The 19,397-nt window shown below is 36.5% G+C and overlaps 3 protein-coding genes across 3 annotated transcripts; all 3 read right to left on the bottom strand.

Moving 5' to 3' along the window:
- Positions 1-125: 125 nt before the first annotated feature.
- Positions 126-8,142, bottom strand: LOC145774467 (uncharacterized). The gene is made up of 6 exons (XM_082585722.1): positions 5,408-8,142; positions 5,073-5,218; positions 4,070-4,482; positions 3,299-3,476; positions 2,889-2,965; positions 126-1,407 (listed from the first exon to the last, which is right to left on the bottom strand). The coding sequence occupies exons 1-6, from the start codon at positions 5,872-5,874 to the stop codon at positions 1,282-1,284; spliced, it is 1,407 nt and encodes a 468-aa protein (XP_082441848.1). The 5' UTR covers positions 5,875-8,142; the 3' UTR covers positions 126-1,281.
- LOC145774470 (uncharacterized) lies at positions 5,884-13,881 on the bottom strand. The gene is made up of 6 exons (XM_082585726.1): positions 13,412-13,881; positions 11,007-11,155; positions 10,212-10,624; positions 9,585-9,756; positions 8,410-8,486; positions 5,884-8,303 (listed from the first exon to the last, which is right to left on the bottom strand). The coding sequence occupies exons 1-6, from the start codon at positions 13,867-13,869 to the stop codon at positions 8,172-8,174; spliced, it is 1,401 nt and encodes a 466-aa protein (XP_082441852.1). The 5' UTR covers positions 13,870-13,881; the 3' UTR covers positions 5,884-8,171.
- On the bottom strand, positions 13,881-19,396 carry LOC145774471 (uncharacterized). The gene is made up of 6 exons (XM_082585727.1): positions 18,908-19,396; positions 18,526-18,674; positions 17,681-18,093; positions 17,192-17,363; positions 16,580-16,656; positions 13,881-15,990 (listed from the first exon to the last, which is right to left on the bottom strand). Exons 1-6 carry the CDS (start codon positions 19,363-19,365, stop codon positions 15,862-15,864), a joined length of 1,398 nt encoding a protein of 465 aa, XP_082441853.1. The 5' UTR covers positions 19,366-19,396; the 3' UTR covers positions 13,881-15,861.
- Position 19,397: the final 1 nt, after the last annotated feature.

Below are 19,397 nucleotides of genomic sequence, written 5' to 3' on the forward strand. Positions count from 1 at the left end.
GTTCATCGTCTCGAGTTGCACGAAAAATCCTTGTCTAAGTTTCACCACACCAAATCGTAAGCCTACTAACCAAGCACTGGCCACTTTGATGTTTTTGTTTTAGTTCACCCACACAAATGTTTCGAGGAAGAACATTTTCTTTATTATCAATAACTCACGCAGTCGCAACAAAAATGACAAACATAATCGTAACGTTACGTTCCGTACCCATCAGTACACCTCAAAGGAACCATGGTATCGTTGAGGTACTAGGCTAACAAACCCTAAAATCACCAGCTGAAGAGGTCTAAAGCTGGCTGTAGCAAAACTGGAAGACGTTCTGAGCTGCTGTTTGGAGTCTGCTATTGTCGCAACTGTCCTGCGATGAGAAAGTTTGATCGCTAGTGCAAAGGTCATCTGTTTGACACCTATCGGCAACGCGCGGTCGTTCCGTGGTAAGACATTTAACAAGCCCGAAGGTTGATCAAGATTGACTTCCTTTAGACTTCCCGTGCACGATTCAAATCGTTAGCCAAGAGATATAACCTAAACCTAAATACAACAAGCAAAATTGCATCTACAACTCCACAGTGTTAGCAGGCTAAAACTCCAAAATATTCAACGAAGAAGTGAAAAACGCATCTTAATATACCAACAGATTTTTACTCAGTAATCAACTAGGCTTAATACTTTTACCGCAGATCTCGATAACTACCGGGTCACCACCGTGTGTGAACTACAATAAACAACATTTCAATTGACATTCTTTGGATCGTCATGGATAAATAAACTAACAACTTGTAATTCTAAAGAAAACGCAGCAATAAAAGCAACACAAAGAAAAAGTAAAAATAAAAATCAGCTAAAATACTTCTCACTTTCAAAGTAGTGCTAATATGCGAAAAATGGCATAAGGTTTATTCAAAACGTAGGCTACATAAACATCCACACTAAAAGCGTGAAGCGGTAAACGATTTAATAATATGGAAACTGTACGTTTACATCATCACAATAGAAATATGATATTTATTATGCAACACCACTGATATATGATCTTAGATATTACCACTATATATGATATTTAAATATGTTTCATCTCTGACATTTAAAATATGATTAATCCAAACAGAATCAAACGAATGGAATATGATGACAAGATACCTTTCGAGTCTGGACATAGCATGAAAGTTCAACAGCTAAGGCTGGCAGGTTACATAAGTTGCACACAAACTTTTAAGGTTATTATGAGAACATTGTAGCAATGTGTGTTGTGAGAGAGGTAGAATGGATACTAAGTGTTTTTTAAGTTTTTAAAAATCTTGAAAACAAATCGAAAGCTCGTCTGGGTTGATAGGTAGGAACTTGATGACCTGCGTCCCGCACGGTGGCGTAAGTGAGTTGATCGTAAACCTCCACGTAACCACCAACCTAAATATGTGAACCAATCTAATGTTTGTAAATTCAAAGGCCTAAGTATTGATACAATAAATTCAGTAGTCACCGGACTTGTATCCCTGACATGAATCTAGGATTGGTTGTTAATAGTGTATATCAGGGGTCAACAAACTACCGCCGCGGATATACCCGGCCCTCGAGGCTTCGCCACCAGGCCCACCGAACTGTGCAAAGCAATTAATGTAGCTCGGGAAAAAATAATCAAAAGTTAACGCTGCATGAAATGATTAAGTATTTATGTTTCCATTTTCCGTCCTACAGTCGTGTCCATATTACTTGACTCAAGCAGGAAAAAGCATACAATTTCAGTTATTCAACGTTTTTATTATTTATTTTACACAATACATTTCGAAACCCGGTGTTAATAACTTGTGTGACCACCTCGATTCTTCAGCACCTCTTTCACACGCTTTGGCATCGATTCAACAAGCTTTTTGCAGTTTTTTTGAATTTCAGGGTCTCTATACCATACTTGAATAATGGCCTTTATGAGTTTGGTTTTTGTGGGGCAATCGAGTTTTTGCAAACGAGATTTCAAAATTGACCCAAGGTTTTTTTTATAGGGTTGGGGTCAGGAGAGTTTCCAGGCCAATCTAGAACGTTTATCTTAAGTTGATGAAAAACTTTCTTCATTTGCTTGGATGTATGGCATGGAGCAAGATTTTGATGAAATATCCCCCCCCCCCCACCTTCAGGAAATGCCCTTTGCATGTCATGAGTTCAGGTTCGTGTTATCAATTCAGAGTATCGAGCTGAGTTCATCATTCCCTCAGTTCATCCTCATTGAGGGAATGATGAACTCAGCTCGATACTCTGAATTGATAACACGAACCTTAACTCATGACCTGCAAAGGGCATTTCCTGAAGGTGGGGGGGGGGGGGGGGTATTTCATCAAGATCTTGCTCCATGCCATACATTCAAGCAAATGAAGAAAGTTTTTCATCAACTTAAGATAAACGTTCTAGATTGGCCTGGAAACTCTTCTGACCTCAACCCAATAGAAAACCTTTGGTCAATTTTGAAATCTCGTTTGCAAAAACTCGATTGCCCCACAAAAACCAAACTCATAAAGGCCATTATTCAAGTATGGTATAGAGACCTAGAAATTCAAAAAAAAATGCAAAAAGCTTGTTGAATCGATGCCAAAGCGTGTGAAAGAGGTGCTGAAGAATCGAGGTGGTCACACAAGTTATTAACACTGGGTTTTGAAATGTATTGTGTAAAATAAATAATAAAAACGTTGAATAACTGAAATTATATGCTTTTTCCTGCTTAAGTCAATTAATATGGACACGACTGTATAAAAACGTTTTGTAAAGAGCTATTTTAATTTCTGAATGATGAAATATATGAGACTTTGTGAATTTGTGATATAATAATGAGTTTTTTCTCTTCGCCTAGCAAACGTGTCAATATTTGTATAAAACTGAATGCAGAGAAAATAAGCTTTCACCTGTCCTCTCGAGTCCATCCAAGGATGCCATGATTCCAGGGTCTTCATGTCCAGCCGACTCAAGCAACTACGAGTCCCTGTAAAAATGTCAATAAATTCCATTAAGTTGGAGAACAAAATCTGTAAAACTAAATGAAGCAAATTTTTCTGAATCTAAAATACGAAACGGTAAAATGTGAGTAAAGTTTTGTTTGCTAGTGGTTATGAAGGCTATGATAATGCTGATATCAATCTGTAGAAATCAAACAATATTGAATACGGAGAAAGAAAAGTTTCGCCAAGGCCAAACATACTCTTACCACAGTCAACCGCAGAAAAAAAACACCTTTGTCACCCAGATAAAGCTTTTCCTATAGTTTCGTTGGAGTGTAAAAAGTGATCAATTTTTTTGGAACATCGATGGAACTTACCTGTGCCAGTAGACAGTGAGTCAACATCGCCGGTATAAATAAGAATTTTCAAGCCTTTTCCCAGCAGCGCGTTCCTATAGACTGGCAACATTGATGCTTCTACGTCAGGCACGTAATACAAGTCATTAATTGTTGAATTACAATTTACCCACTTAGTAGGTTCAGCATGTATCGCATTCTGAAACAAAAACTTTGTATTGGACAAGTTGTTGAAGGCCTTTATAGCATATAGGAATGAGGTTTGCTGTAAGTAATGGCATAGTATGCTTATTGCTTATTTATTATTCAATTAGATTAAGAATCTTTCTCATTGGACTACTCCCTTAACGTGGTGTGAGAGTTTCCGTGCTTCAGTGACCTCTAGAGCTGTACTGGGGGGAGCGAACTGCTCCCAGAAGGGTCACCCATGCCAGGTTGGTGGAAAGGTAGAGGCCAGACAAAACGTAGTCCAAAGTACCCAACAGCACAACAGGCGGATGAAGTTAATCAAGCTCAACGACTGTGAAGGCGGATGAAGGCTGTAGCATGTCACCAGCTTCAATTGTCGTGGCTTACATTGCTATTGGACAAAGCTGATGGCGTTGTCAAGTTTATGTGTGCTTGTTGCCTTCGCAATACCAGACGTTTCTGTTGCGAAGATCATCATCCGCGAATAGGGGGAATAGCCAATACATTCAGAATCTAAAATATTACTCAAAGTGCTTGCCTTCAATAATGTCAAAGTTACAAAAAATTGACTGAGTGACCAAGTAATATTTAAGCATACCTAACCTGTACTTTGGGCAAGTTCAAATAATCTTTTGCGTAGTTATCTCGGCACGGGTTGAAGGGTGATTGCGCTTCCAATTGCTCTAAGAGTGATTTTGCATGTGCAGACATCTTCGTTCGAGAATAAGCGGAGAACCTTAGCAAAGCTTTCCCATTTGTTTGCATGTGCTGTCGCTTGTGGTTGCAAGTGTCAGCATAAATATCCAAAGGATTTATCGGACCCATTTCTTTCGTTTCTAGCTTTTCGTACTCAGCACATTTTCCTGCGTGAATCTCTCTCCATGTTGGAGGATAAGGAAAAGTATAGTTACAATGTCTTCGTAAACCATCGTAAGTTTCCTTTGATATCAGCTGGTGATAAAACACGTAGTCTACAGCACTACCTTTGTCTATGGGCCAATCCGTCAGTGGATTTCCTAGAACATAATTCAGTAAAAAGTAACAAAACTATAATTGACATTTATCTATCATAAGCTGTAATCAGTCGCTTTGCTTCAATTAATTCAACAACAAAAATACCTGACTAGTCTTAGGCTACCATTCTTTGCTGTTAGAAAATTGATGCAAAATACTGGCCAAGATGAGTCAAGCTAAATATGCAGAAAGAACGTTTCGGCTCTTGTTGTAATCTTATTTCCGGATAGGGCAATATCGCTCATTCGCTTAACATTACAACTTTTTATTGAAAACATAAAGCTGCGTTAGCATTGTGTAAAAAGCATCTAACTTCAACTTTGAGAAAGTAGCTCGTTTTTCATGGCACGAGTTTTCAGCCATTCGTAAGCAATGAAACAAAATGTATCAATTAGAACATGCTATTTTTCATTGCCATTCTTAAGGACATAAATTTTATCTTGATTCCAAACAACATTGTTTAAATTACAAAACAGAAATTTCTGTCACATGCATTCACGGTTTAATCATAAAAGGTTCTAAAAACCATACAACTTGAAACAACCGAAAATTTTAAGAACGCTTACAAGCATATAAATTGACCTATACTGACCTATCATTAAACCTTTCATGTTGATTTTAGTTTTAGAAGAAGATACTGCGTTGTATTGTAGTACTTTGGCTGCCAACAGTGGGATGTAATGCCCAGCATAGGATTCACCAGTCATCCAAAAGTCTTTTACCCTTAAATGAGGGTACCTTAAATATAAACACAATTATAAAAAAATCAACAACAAAATACTTAACGTCTATAAAAACGGAGTAAAGTAATGGGTTGCAGATTGGAAAGAGCTTGTAGTGTATCGATCTGTCACATGAAAAAGGTCTGATTAATAATTTTCAAACAAAAATATGCGCAAACATGTCATATTTTACACAAATACTTACAGGTCAAAAAAGCCTAGCAAGAAATTGAACATACTCGTAGTTGCTCTTGCGTCGTTGTACTCAACTTTTTTGTTTGTTTTTGAAAATCCAACACCTGCAGGAGCTTCAAGGAAAATCATATTTGCAATCTTGTTCCAGCTATATTCATTGATGCCCAATGTCATGTTGGGTTTCACATAAAATGGACCCAACTCTCCAAGGAAACCTCCTAATGATGAACATCCGGGACCTCCATTGAGCCACAAAACCAATGGGTCATTGGAAGGATCAGATTGAGATTCAACAAACCAATAAAACAAGCGAGTGTCATTTTCAGGATCAACATTGATATATCCAGAATATTGCTTGAAGTTTACGGGAGCATCAAGGCCTGGCAAGTTGGTGATGATATTTCCCAACGTTATACAGTGAAAAACAGTTGACAGAAGAAGTGTTAAACAAACTATTTGAATAATCAAGCTAGCCATACTCTTGGCCTGAAAAAGAATGACAGAATTTACTTTTATGCTGATTGAATTTTTACGTAATGAAAATTCTTCAAGTATCTAGAAGTTTACATGGTATTTAAACTTTTGAATTGCCGCTTTCAGAGAGAAAAGTTTTATTTTTCAAACTAGCATTCTGCAAGGAGGAAAAACCATAGGACTAAAGCTATTTAGCGTGGAAGGAAAGAGAAAATAAACATATTCTGAACCATTTGTAAGTTTTTTTTTGGACTTTCAATGTTTTTTCTACATTTCACAAGCTATAAAGACACAAAGTTATAAAGCGATCACCTGGAAAATTAAGCATTGTAAGGTTTGAAACTACAAAGCGTTCACATTATGCACAAAGATACATTAATATTCTCAGTCAGAGAGTGATGTCTCTTTAAAAACGCAATACAAATGTGCACAAAAGAAACTTATGACTGAAAAGAATTTGTCAATTGTTGCAGTCAAGATGAAAAATATGTCAGCCACTGTGAAAACGGGATAACATTCTAAAAACAGACAGAAACAAGCAAAAGCATAAAACATATGTACGAAACGTAACAAAGACAATGCAGAAATTTCTGAGGTAATTTCATCGTATCTTGATGTAATTATGAACGATTTTTAAAACTGGATTGTAACAAACGTACATTACAATAAAATACAGAAATTCAATTCACTGGCTAAGAATGCGTTACAGCCTACTTAGCTTCAAATGTCATACGTTTCTCAGTTTTATTACCACAGCGGCATAAGAATTTATTGTAACAAAAACAATAAAAACACTTCAACGACAAAAATTTAAGGCGGCAACGATATTGAATTCTTGCTAAAGCAATCCTCTAACCCTTCTCTGGAAAAGAAAAAATTAAGATATTTTGATGATGGAGCATTGTGTACTGTACATAACAGGTGCAATGACAAGTGGTCGACAAGAAAATACTTGGACTTTGTCTCGAAAACTCTAAAGTTTGTTGAGGCCGTCAGCCTATAAATATACTCGTGGTGTATACAACTAATATACTATGGAAAGGCGATGAAAAATTCTTTCAGTGTCAATTGCAAGATAACTCCAATCTCGAAAGGTTTTCGGTTGTTACACCTAGTCAGTGTTGCCAAGTTAAATCACAGCTTCACACAATCTCAAACAACATCGTGCAATTCAGTAAAAAAATAACTTATAACATGACCACCTGGAGATGCGGCCTGATTTGTCACATTTTGCAGATTTTGATTACAGCTACTGCTAGTGTTTGACTAACATTTTCTGAGATGTTTTTACTTTTTGCCGTCTCTTAATGATACAAAAGCTTTTTGTTGCTTTGGGGAAGCAGTAAAACGTAAGAAAAAATAAGTTGAAAAACGCTCAATCAGACTGTCATTAAAAAATTAACAGTCTGACTAAAACCTTCGAAATCAAATTGTCTTTGTTTTTCAACATCTGATGATGTTAAAACCTATCGTGTCATCTGGGGAAAACAGTAAAGGCGAAAAAATATAATTTTTAGAAAAATTCATTTATACAGTCGCCCAAAGTTGGCAAAATCTGGAAATTGTTGCAAAATGTGACAAATCAGGCCGTATCTTTAGGTAGCCATGCTTATAATAATACTTGTTTTTATATAGCGCTGTATCCATCGCAGAATGCGTTGCTTCTCAGCGCTTTACAAAGCAGACAGTGTCAATGCAGCCGAAAAGAGGCGCGATTGAGTACACTATTACCCGAATCCATTCCATTGCTCAGTGCCAAGCAGGAATTAAATTCAGTACCATTTTTAAAAAGTCTTTGATATGACCCGACAAGGTATCGAACCAAAGCTCACCAAACTCACCGATCCGGACGCACTAACCACTAAGCCACAGAGCTATTGCAAGACAATTCCAATCTCGAACGGGTTTTCGGTTGTTACACCTATTCAGTGTTGCCAAGTTTAAATCACAGGTTCACACAATCTCAAACAGCATCGTTCGATTCAGTGAAAAAATAATTTCACAGTTTATAAGTAAGTTGACATGTTAAAATTGCATTAAGCGTAAAACTGCTGTGTGGGCATTTGATGTAGCAGTGATGTTGTTTCAAGATTTAAACAACAAACAAATAGAAAGAATACCAAGTGGGTTATCGCAGTTATGAAAGGACAATATCCATTAAGTAACATGACTCTGAGACGACACTAAATGATGTCAACATGAAACCAGAGCTGAAACGTACACATAACTCTACGCACACATAACTCTACGCATTCCCAACTCAATCTGCTCATTCTCTACACAACTGAACTTTGCGGTGTTCATTTATGTTCTTTCAAAAACCTGGAAAACATGTCATAAGCTCTTCCAGGCTGAAAACTTGGAACTTGATGTCCAGCATTCCTCACAGTAGTGAAAGTGAGATGATCATAGACTTCTGTGTAGCCACCGACCTACATCAAGAAAAAAGAGCAATTACGTAGAAAACGGGAGTGAAGAAATAAAACAGAAAAGCAAGAAAGGATATCGTAAGCTATTACTTGTGAAAAATTTACTCACTTGGCCTTTTGAATCCTTCCAATAATGCCAGGGTTCAATGAGCTTTAACGCAAGTGCTTCCAGCCATCGACGGGTACCTAATAAAAAATGTGTGCATTGAACAACTTGCCATATAAGGCATTTGCCATGATACTCATAAAAAATCTGATGGTCAATATCCAGACGGAATTCGCTTGCGTTTTTAATCAAAGAAGGACAGTTTTTCTGTACTCATCATCACTCATCAGGTTTTCTGTACTCATCATCACTCATCAGGTTTTCTGTACTCATCATCACTCATCAGGTTTTCTGTACTCATCATCACTCATCAGGTTTTCTGTACTCATCATCACTCATCAGGTTTTCTGTACTCATCATCACTCATCAGGTTTTCTGTACTCATCATCACTCATCAGGTTTTCTGTACTCATCATCACTCATCAGGTTTTCTGTACTCATCATCACTCATCTTTAAATAATCAACTCGATCTGCAAACCATACCGCAACATTCTGGGTTATGAAGCACACAAGCGTGGTATGATATTGCATCTGATCGAGGGGTACAACTGTCTGGAAAGCTAAATGTTGAAACGGTGTCCTGATTCGCTAGTAGACTACCTTAATCGAATGTAGAATCCAAAAAAGAGTTTTTATGAGTGGTACGAAAATGTTCTAAATCAATTGTTCTAAAACTGTTTTAGGCTACCTCAGAAGGACATTTTCATGCAATCATAAATTTTGTATTAGACTAGCACAAAAACAATACAAATTAGATCAAAGAATAAACATGTTAGGCCTAAACTCTGTGCCTTACTCACAAAATTAAAAATATATTCAGCTAACAGTCTTTTTATGCTTCTAATTTTCGCTGTGGGACTTCTTTGGTAACTTACTAAAGTTGTTATAAGTATCAGCTTTTGTTTGCTTCTTGGGCACACAACAAATTAAAATTAGCAACTTGTTTTCCTTGTTACGTAGTCCATCTCACAAGTTACTAAATAATCTTTATCTCTCGGGACAAGTAAATATTTATATTAAATGACTAACATTTCAATATACTATAAAATATGTAATATTTTCTCATTTTAATTCTTTGTATCAGTATTTGGTCAATATAATAGTTTATTGGCTGCATTTTGCACCAGTATTTTATTTGTTTACAATTTGTTTCCTTTAGCCAAAACGACATTTAAACCTGTAGTGCAGACGACGGTGTCCAAGTCTCCTGAGTATATTAAAATTCTCAACTTTTCTGGAAACAGCACGTTTTTGTAAATTGGGAGCATTGATACTGAGTTATCATCACCAGAATATATCAAAGCGTCACTGCAGTCAGTCCAAACTGTCTTCTCAGCATGGATAGCTTGCTAAATAAAGAATGCTGTCATAGAAATAAAATACAAAAAATAAAGTGAACTATTCCATCCAATTAACAAACAAAGATACAAATGTACAAATTTCAAAGGTTTAGTAATAATCTGAGTTGTTTTTGGTTAATTGTTGATAACCTAATTCACTAACTCCAAGTTGTTATATGTTTCTCTTGCTGTCACGTTTCGCTAGCACCGGCTTTTTAAAAAAAAATAATCGTTCTACTACTTTAGTTTACTTAACAAAGCACACGTTTGAAAACAGTTTCCATTATAGAATGTCATGTAAGATATGACATCAAAATATATCTCGACAATTTTACACAAAATGATACGACCAAGAAACAACACTACATAAGGTATTGCATAAAATCAACCAAATGCACAAATTGCTGTTCTGGCAGTAATGCCACTTTGAGTTGCAGATATAGAATACCCCATATTATAATTACCTGAACGATAGGGTTGTTCATGTACTTGGTGATAATAGGTTTTTCACACGGATTAAACGGAGAGTGAGTGGCTACTCGCCTGACAACACTTCTGGCAAAAGCAGATATTTCTGAATTGGAACGAGCCAAGAATTTTAGCAAAGCTTCACCATTTGAATAACTGTATCTTCGATTAGACAGGCACACATCAACATAAATGTCGAAAACATTGATAGGACCTATTTCGTCAAGGACAATTTCCTGCCACGCTGAACACTTAATCGGATCGAGACGACGGAACGGAATAGGGTCACGAAAAGTAAAATTGCAATGTGTTTTGATTGACAAGTAAGTAGGCTTTGATATCAATAGGTGATCGAACATGTAGTCAAACGTCGCGCCTGAGTCAATACTGTTGTCTGTGAAAGCGTTCCCTGTAAAAATACAAACGTAAGACTGTTGTGAACTCATGTTATAAAAATAAATCATTACCGTACACGATAACAAGCTCATGTACTAATTTCTTGTTCTGTATACTTCGTATGCAGGACCATCGATGGAAGTGAGAATTGAGATTTTAATCCCAAAGCATAAAGTTAAAATGTAAACTAAAAAAACTACCTTGTCTAGAAGCGGCTTTTCATGTCGAAAAATAAATATTCAATGTGTCAATCACTGACATTTTTTGTCTACTTGCAATGATTGTTTCCCTCACATAAATATAAGAATTAATTGGAAGATATTATTCAGGAGTGATAAACAAGTGATACTTTGCATTGCATCAAACATAGAAAAAGCAAGCATTGTTCAACCAACCTATCATCAATCCTTTCAGATTGATTGCATCATCTCTTGATGAAACCTGATGATTGTGCTCGATTATCTTGGCAGCTAATGTGGGAATGTAGTGGCCAGCATATGATTCTCCAGTCATCCAGAAATCATTAGATTTCAAGTGAGGATACCTTTGCATGCATTGTTAAAAAGAAATTAAAGAGCTTCGTCGTTATCTAGAAATTATGTTGAGAGACGATGACAGCACGAGAAGGATGGTGAGAGCTAGCATTTGAGTAAGATGAATTTTTTTTAGAGAGTTGTCACTTGCTCTTTGAGGAAAAGTGTTAATGTTGTTGTGGTGTTGAAAGGAAGACTGCTTAATAGTGCATATGGCGTGTGTGAGAAGTGTGATGTGTCATAGGGATGAATGTATTATAAACAAAAAAAGTACAAAAATAGTGACTGAGAAACCAAAGAAACACTTCAGAAAATGTGAGACCAAAGAGTAAAAGACAATATGATCAAACGAAGGTTGACTGTTGAAGATGCAAATATCAAAGTAAGATGGAAGAGTCATTGCAGGAAAACTGGACAACCCTGATAAAAGTTCAAGACGATGTCCAGGCCATTTCCAGCAAATAAAATGAACGAATGGTACCTTTGCATGCAATAAAATCATTACAAGTAAAACCAATACATGTGAATAATCTTTAAACCCAGGCCTCGAAACAACTTTTTTTTTCCGGCGGCCAAACGTGTCCGACTGAAGCAAGCTGTTCGGCGGCCAATCACAAGCACATGGCGGCCATCGGAACTTTGACACGCATCAACATACAATCTTCGAAATTAGCGCATTTTTACTTCGGCAGAAACGAAAAATATACTAGAGTAGTCTATCACGACCGCACTGTTTGATTTGTTGTGATGTAATAATACCAAAAGTAGCGATAAAGCGAGCAACAAGATACGCACGTCGCACGCTGTTACAGTAATTCACGTTAAATAACTCATGGGGAGAAAGTAAGTTAATTTTGGGTTGATTCAACGTTCGAGTCAGCACAAATCGATTTAATGTTCCCGGCGGGTTATATTGCGTAACAACAATGCCCAATAAGAAAGTTACGTTTGTTTTACATTAATTCGACATCTAGCAACGTTGAATTATCATAAAATAACGTCAATTGCTCAACCAGGTACCGGCAACAAATTAATAGCTCCCTGCGAGAAGATTGCCTCGATTTACGTATACACTAACATAATTTCGGCACAACTGGGATACTGCGAACAACACAAAGTCTGTTTGATAAAGAACTAGCTGTCAGAATCGGAATCATCAGATGCTGTATCGGAGGATGAGGTTGTCGCGTCATCACTGGAATCAGACACATCAAGAGGCTCATCACTTGGCTGTAAATCTACACCGTCTTTGCCGTTCGCAATGAAGCGTCCACGTTTTGCGACTTTCGGGCTTTGATACTAATCCACACGCCTCTTTCTTTTTCATAGAGATCCATCAGGGTGTTGACAAAGGAACAAATCTATGGCTGTGCCATAACGACTGGGAGGAATGTCTAACCCTAACCTTACAAGCGCTCGTGTGGCCTCGGCATTTTTATTGCCGACACTAATTTCGAAGACTGAATATATCGCATCAATAAAGTGTATTGTGATGTCACTTGCATCCTGTGGATGTCAGACATCAGCTGCTTGGTCAATCAATAATGTTAACAATTCAAGCATAGAAATTAGACAGTGTGTATTGTGATTTATCGGGTGCTTTGACTGCTTTCTAATCCTTTGTGATTATAAGTGGCAAAGTACTTTATTCACAAGGCCGCTTGCGTAAAATTTTCTCGGAACTTCATGGCGGACAAATGCGGCCGACGGAAGGGCGAGACTCGGCGGACAAAATGTCGGTTTTTGAAGGTTAATCGCGGCCATGGCCGCCTTCAGTTTCGAGGCCTGTTTAAACCCATTGCATCTTTCTTTGATCAGACTCCGCAAACCCGCCGCTGGTATGGTATGTTTCCTCATTAAAGAGAATAATGAAGATGCTCTTGTTGCAACAAAATATTTTAGTCAAACAATGAAGAAAAAAGGAAAGTGAGAAGAGAAGAGGAAAAATACATTTATTTTTCAGCATATTATGTACAGCAAACTGTAAACCATATTGTACAAAAACAGTGGAAATAAAGTGCAATGTACGTCAATGTCAACTGATGTCATAATAATTCCTATAAACCTGCTAATGCTGAATCATAGACAAAAAGACTTGACAAAAACATGCAGTGATCTCATCGAGAGCCTCCATCTTTCCATATTATAGTATCAGTAAAATAGTTAATAGCAAATGGTTCTAACTAAATTAGTGCATTTGTTGTATTAATATAGGCTATATCGCAACAAAAGAGTAAAGCATAAAATAGTCTGCAATCAATGCTCACATTTTAAAAAACTTCAGCAGAAACCTCAATGAATCATTTGCTGTTCTCTCATCATTATATTGAATTTCTTTGTTTGTTTTTGAAAATCCAACACCAGCAGGAGCTTCAAGGAAAACCATATTTGCAATCTTGTTCCAGCTATATTCATTGATGCCCAATGTCATGTTGGGTTTCACATAAAATGGACCCAACTCTCCAAGGAAACCTCCTAATGATGAACATCCGGGACCTCCATTGAGCCACAAAACCAATGGGTCATTAGAAGGATCAGATTGAGATTCAACAAACCAATAAAACAAGCGAGTTTCATTTTCAAGATCAACATTGATATATCCAGAATATTGCTTGAAGTTTATGGGAGTATCAAGACCTGGCAAGTTGGTAATGATATTTCCAAATGCTGGGCAGCATAAAGCAGCAACAGAAACATAAATTATGTAAGAAATAAAGCTGAACATATTCTAGTGTCTGCAACAAATTAAGATTCTACTAATCTACTAACAACTAATTCAACAAAATTTTACAGCAATAGCGCCTAACAGCACAGAAACTCAACAGCCGGCAGCCTCAAGCTAAACCAAAGAGCCACATGAAAGAAGCACTCACTGAATTCAACACCATTCGTCATAGCACATGACTAGGGAACTGTGTTCCGAAAGCTCGTGTAATTCGATATTACTACAACTAATTCGCAGCATCAGGCTTAAACAGATCGTTAGAATCTACACTGTGAAGTAAGCAAGTCATGTTAGATCTGCTGATGCGTTGCTTTAACATAACATATTCGTCAAACGCAAGTTTGCAATACCATTTACTAATGTGGATCTGTATAACGTGAAGATCATAATATGAAAGATGAGATAAGGTGTACTAAGCACAACATAATGTCTTAAAAGATCATTCATGTAGTAAACTTTAGAGAATTTACTTGCAGCTACAAATCGAGACGGTATACTTGCAGCAGAAAAAAGGAGCCGCAATCAAGGAATTTCTAATATTGTTAGGTCACAAGCAGCAAACAGTTGAGACTTGATCGACATCATCCATTTAATCTTTTAATTGTTGACATCTACAGCATTATTGAAAGGGAAAGGGGACTGTGGAAAATAATATTAGTTATATATATCAGAAAAAGCGGGGACGTCCAACAAGAACATGAGAACAAAGAGATAAAAATGAAGCAGATAAGGTAGTTCTGGAGGAGGAAGATGCTATGGACACAATGAGATGAAGTAAAAATCGCTGCAAGAAATGAATCGGCCATCCCCTCCAGTGGGAAAAAAACGAATTAGGATAATGATGATGATCAAGCTGAAAAAATGCTTTCCCTCACAACGAACACCGATGAGAAGACTTGAAACGTTTGAGCTGAGTCCAATGATTCTCCAGACTTGACAACAAAAAATTGATGTCAAGTGGTGTACTTCCGAACCAGCAAATCAGTTCTTTTTATATTGATTCATTGTCTACAACGCGAAAAAGAATTAACTTGCTGCTGAAGCGTTGCTCTTCCGTATTATCCAAGTGTGACATCCCGTACGGTAGCCTACATATCCTACTGTTTACAAAACAATGCTCACCGGTAAAAGGTGCTTACACTGATGATAACTACACGAAAGGTCAAAACGATGCGTAGGACAATAACATAAAAAGTGGATTGAGAACACAAATACATGAAAACAAGTGACAATCAATGCAATAGCAAATGTAGTTTAGGCAGAACATATGCTGGAATAAGAACGATTGAGAATCTTGCTCAGATATAACCTAATCTTCAAATTTAAATTTTAAATCAAAGTACGGTACCTAATCCTTTTGAAGATGAAAAAAGTCGTTCGGGGTTTTCTTATCGCAATAAGAAACCATAAATATTGAAAACATTATATCGTCTTGTGTACATTCTATTTTGCATTTGAAAAGAAATGCGCTTTAGTCGACTTCATGCACAAAGTTTAGACCCCAAGTTGATCGAAGTAATTGACAATTTCTTGATTAAAACCATAACTAACTACTCCAACCAATCGGTAAAAAAGTGAAATCGTCAAAGAAGAAGCATAGATCGACCCGGGATAACAGTGATATTAGTTTTCACGCCAGTGGTAAGCTGACAATGGAGCTAGCACGCACAACAGTTTTCTGTCAACCGTTTCCTTCGATGGAACATGTACCATTCTAAAATATGGAGCCGTAGCTTCAAAATATTGGTGAAATCTGAATGTTAAAAACAAAATTTGAAAAACAGTCTTCTGCTCCTCAAAGCGGAGAAGAGTTAAATGAAAGCACAAAGACGAGACACCATAGCGATGAAAAAAAAACTAAATGAAAGAAAAATTTAACAATACAGTAGCACAAAAACACGGTAGGTTCATATCCTTTGCAATACGATTTTGACTTCAACTTGCAAAAAATAAAATAAAAAAGGGATTCTAAAATATCTAAAATTTGAGATTTTATCTCTTATGTAAAAATCTAGAAAACATGTCGTAAGCTCTTCCAGGCTGATCACTAGGCACATGATGTCCAGCATTCCTCACAGTGGTGAAAGTGAGATGATCATAAACTTCTGTGTAGCCACCGACCTAATGATGGATATGTTAGACCACCGACCTAATGATGGATATGTTAGCTGCTAAATAAAACCATAAGAATAGAATATTTAAGGCGACAAGAAAGGTTTAAAGCATTAAGCTTGAGCAGAAGACCACCATACACTGAAACAATACCATTTCACCGGCCAGAACGGTATAAAAATGATATATACATTTTTTTTAACACATAGTAAGCAGAGTTAAGATAAGTGTATCTGTAACAAATCAAATTCACTAATGTAGATCTGTATAGCGTGAAGATCATAATATGAAAGATGAGATAAGGTGTACCAAGATAAAAAACATGCATAAACGAAATTGACAATTGTCGTTTCAGAAACGTTATATGACTCAGTATTTTCTTGACACCTCATAATCACAGTTAAAGGTTTGTGAAAAATGACACTTTCAATAAAATTAAGTTTTCGTTGCTGTTTAAAGTTTCATTAAAATGCCTTAAAAAAAATAAGAAACTTAGTTTAGAATGTTTTCAAAAAAATTAAACAACTGCAATACTTCCTTTAAAACAGATATTAGCCTAAATCTTTAAAAAAATGAACAGTTTTAAGAAATCACTTACTTGGCCTTTTGCATCCATCCAGTAATGCCAAGGTTCGATCACTTTTAACTTGAGCATGCTCACCCAACGACGAGCACCTGCCAAATAATATCTAATATCCCAGACGGCAAATCAATCATTTTTTAAACTAATGCAAACAATGTAAAAAAGATGACTGATCTGACGTCTGGGTATCATGTCGCATAGGCTTTCTATGATAATGAAACATTGCTCTGATATAAAGGTTGCGGTATTGATTTATAATCTCTCGCACGTCATCAGCATTCCGTACGTAAGAGAGAGAGAGAGAGAAATAACTCCGTTTGCCAATCGGATTTTATAATAGTGCACAATAAGCTTCCATCACAATAACATGCAATTCACAAACATAGAGAAACGCTTCAGTATGGGCAGTGTTAAACAATTCAATCTGACTAGCAAGAAGCAACAAAAGACCATTTGGTCATCCAATCAGCTCGCCAGTCAGCGTTTCATAGAGAAATGGTCGATAAAACATCGACTATGATTTTTTAACTTTAGAAAAAATAACAATGCTGCAATAAAGCAAAGGTAATAAAGAAAAGTCGTTTTGACAGTTCGTTTCACCGTTGTTAATACGAAACTGCGTCATACCTGTAGCGCAACCAAGAATATCTAAATCTCCAGAATATATCAAAACTCTAAGCTGTGCGGGAAACAGTATGTTAGTGTAATAAGGCAGCATTGAATCTGAATCATCATCAGCCGAATATTTCAAAGCGTCATTGCAGTTGATCCATTTGGTGGCCTCGGCATAAATCGCTTGCTGAAAACAATGATGCATGACTGAATGAACAGAACTTCAGTTGTTTCTGCTATGGCTTTATCATATCAAAAAATCAAAATGTAAAAATTTTCAAATTAAAATTTCTGTAAAGTTTTCAATAATAGCAGTTTAGGAAGTTATTGTACTTCATTTGCGTCTGACATGACATCAACAGCAGCCAGTTTTTATGTCGGATGGTGTCGTGTGATTGTTGGATGTAGTTTGCTAAAATAATAGGAGCATTATGGTAGTAGCATTACGAGTACTATGGTAATTATTAGGTGAACAAGTTAGCCAGGAGAGTGTATCGACATTACCTGCACAGAAGGTACGTTCAAGTATGCTTGCACATAATTCCCTTCACACGGATTATAAGGCGAGTTGGCGGTTATTCGACCGACAGCACTTTTTGCATAAGCAGATATTGCTGTTTTGGAACGAGCCAAATACTTGAGTAAAGCTTCACCATTTGAATAACTGTATCTTTGATCAGATGGACACACACCAGCATAAATGTTATCCAAACTTATAGGCCCCATTTCTTCCACAGCAATCTTTTCAAATACTGTGCATTTTAAAAGGTCTAGCTCTCGAGACGGAAGAGGGCCACGGAACGTATAGTTGCAATGTTTCCTAATCGAATTGTAAGTAGCCATTGATATCAACTGATGAGAAAACTCGTAATCATAAATTGCTCCCTTGTCTATACCGTCCACGGTAAACGGGTTGCCTGAAAAAATGATTTTCTTACAAATCAGTTAAAACTAAGAACTAGAAACTAAAGCAAGATGTTACTTGCTACCTCAAATGGGTAAATGGTCTAATATAAAACCTTTGTGACTACAATGTAGTTTGTATCTGCTTGTCACGACAAGGCAAAGTAAAAGCATATAAACAAAAATAGAGCAATTGTATAAAAAAAAATGAACCATGTAAATATTCACTTTTCATCGACACACATGTACTTAACACCAATCCCATGATACTTTCGTTTAAATTTATTTGAAAATCAACGTTTTTGATCTCATTGAATCGCTTCATAGTGGAGCGAATGGTAATCTAATCCTAAGCTATTTTTACATAAGTTTTGATGAACGTTACCAATTGCAAAGTAACGACTTTAGTTGTTTAGTGCAAAATACAACATCCTGTAACCACCCACCCATCATTAATCCTTTTAGATTGATTGCATCATCTTTTGATGAAACCTGATGATTGTGGTTGATTATCTTGGCAGCTAACATGGGAATGTAGTGGCCAGCATATGATTCTCCCGTTATCCAGAAATCATTGAATTTCAAGTGAGGATACCTTTGCAAGAAAAGATGTGATACGGTGATAACCTCTTATAAAACTTTTAGGTGGTATACAAATTTCACTTGTCTAGTGATGCTTTGTGGTTTTCACAGAAATGTTAACAAAACAAAAAAGCCTGTTATAAAATTTACAATGCAAGAAAATATTCGACCAATTTAACAAGAAATGTAAGCCTACTTTAAAATAAGATTCAAAATATCAAGCTAATGTAATGCAAAGTTTCTCACATTTTAAAAAACTTCAATAGGTATTTAAGCGAATCACTTGCTGTTCTTTCATCATTGTATTGAAATTGTTTGTTTGTTTTTGAAAATCCAACACCAGCAGGAGCTTCAAGGAAAATCATATTTGCAATCTTGTTCCAGCTATATCCATTGATGCCCAATGTCATGTTGGGTTTCACATAAAATGGACCCAACTCTCCAAGGAAACCTCCTAATGATGAACATCCGGGACCTCCATTGAGCCACAAAACCAATGGGTCATTGGAAGGATCAGATTGAGATTCAACAAACCAATAAAACAAGCGCGTGCCATTTTCAGGATCAACATTGATATATCCAGAATATTGCTTGAAGTTTATGGGAGTATCAAGGCCTGGCAAGTTGGTGATGATTTTACTGAGAACATGGTTTGATACTAATAAACCAATCAACAATCCAACCATTAACTTAAAACATTTCATCACTATAACTAGCAAATACCTTTACAAAACAG

The sequence above is a fragment of the Aplidium turbinatum genome, chromosome 7, assembly GCF_918807975.1.
Source record: "Aplidium turbinatum chromosome 7, kaAplTurb1.1, whole genome shotgun sequence".
Lineage (NCBI taxonomy): Eukaryota > Metazoa > Chordata > Ascidiacea > Aplousobranchia > Polyclinidae > Aplidium > Aplidium turbinatum.

Coding starts and splice junctions, on each gene's coding strand:
- LOC145774467 (XM_082585722.1), bottom strand. CDS start 5,874: ATGGCTAGCTTGATTATTCAAATAGTTTGTTTAACACTTCTTCTGTCA. Junction 4,483..5,072: donor CATGAAAGGTTTAATGATAG/GTCAGTATAGGT, acceptor ATTATGTTCTAG/GAAATCCACTGACGGATTGG. Junction 2,966..3,298: donor CTCACTGTCTACTGGCACAG/GTAAGTTCCATC, acceptor ACATTTTTACAG/GGACTCGTAGTTGCTTGAGT.
- LOC145774470 (XM_082585726.1), bottom strand. CDS start 13,869: ATGTTCAGCTTTATTTCTTACATAATTTATGTTTCTGTTGCTGCTTTA. Junction 9,757..10,211: donor TGAACAACCCTATCGTTCAG/GTAATTATAATA, acceptor TTCTTTATTTAG/CAAGCTATCCATGCTGAGAA. Junction 8,304..8,409: donor GGAAGGATTCAAAAGGCCAA/GTGAGTAAATTT, acceptor TTCTTGATGTAG/GTCGGTGGCTACACAGAAGT.
- LOC145774471 (XM_082585727.1), bottom strand. CDS start 19,365: ATGAAATGTTTTAAGTTAATGGTTGGATTGTTGATTGGTTTATTAGTA. Junction 18,675..18,907: donor CTATTGAAGTTTTTTAAAAT/GTGAGAAACTTT, acceptor TTTCTTGCAAAG/GTATCCTCACTTGAAATTCA. Junction 16,657..17,191: donor TATTCTTGGTTGCGCTACAG/GTATGACGCAGT, acceptor ATTATTTGGCAG/GTGCTCGTCGTTGGGTGAGC.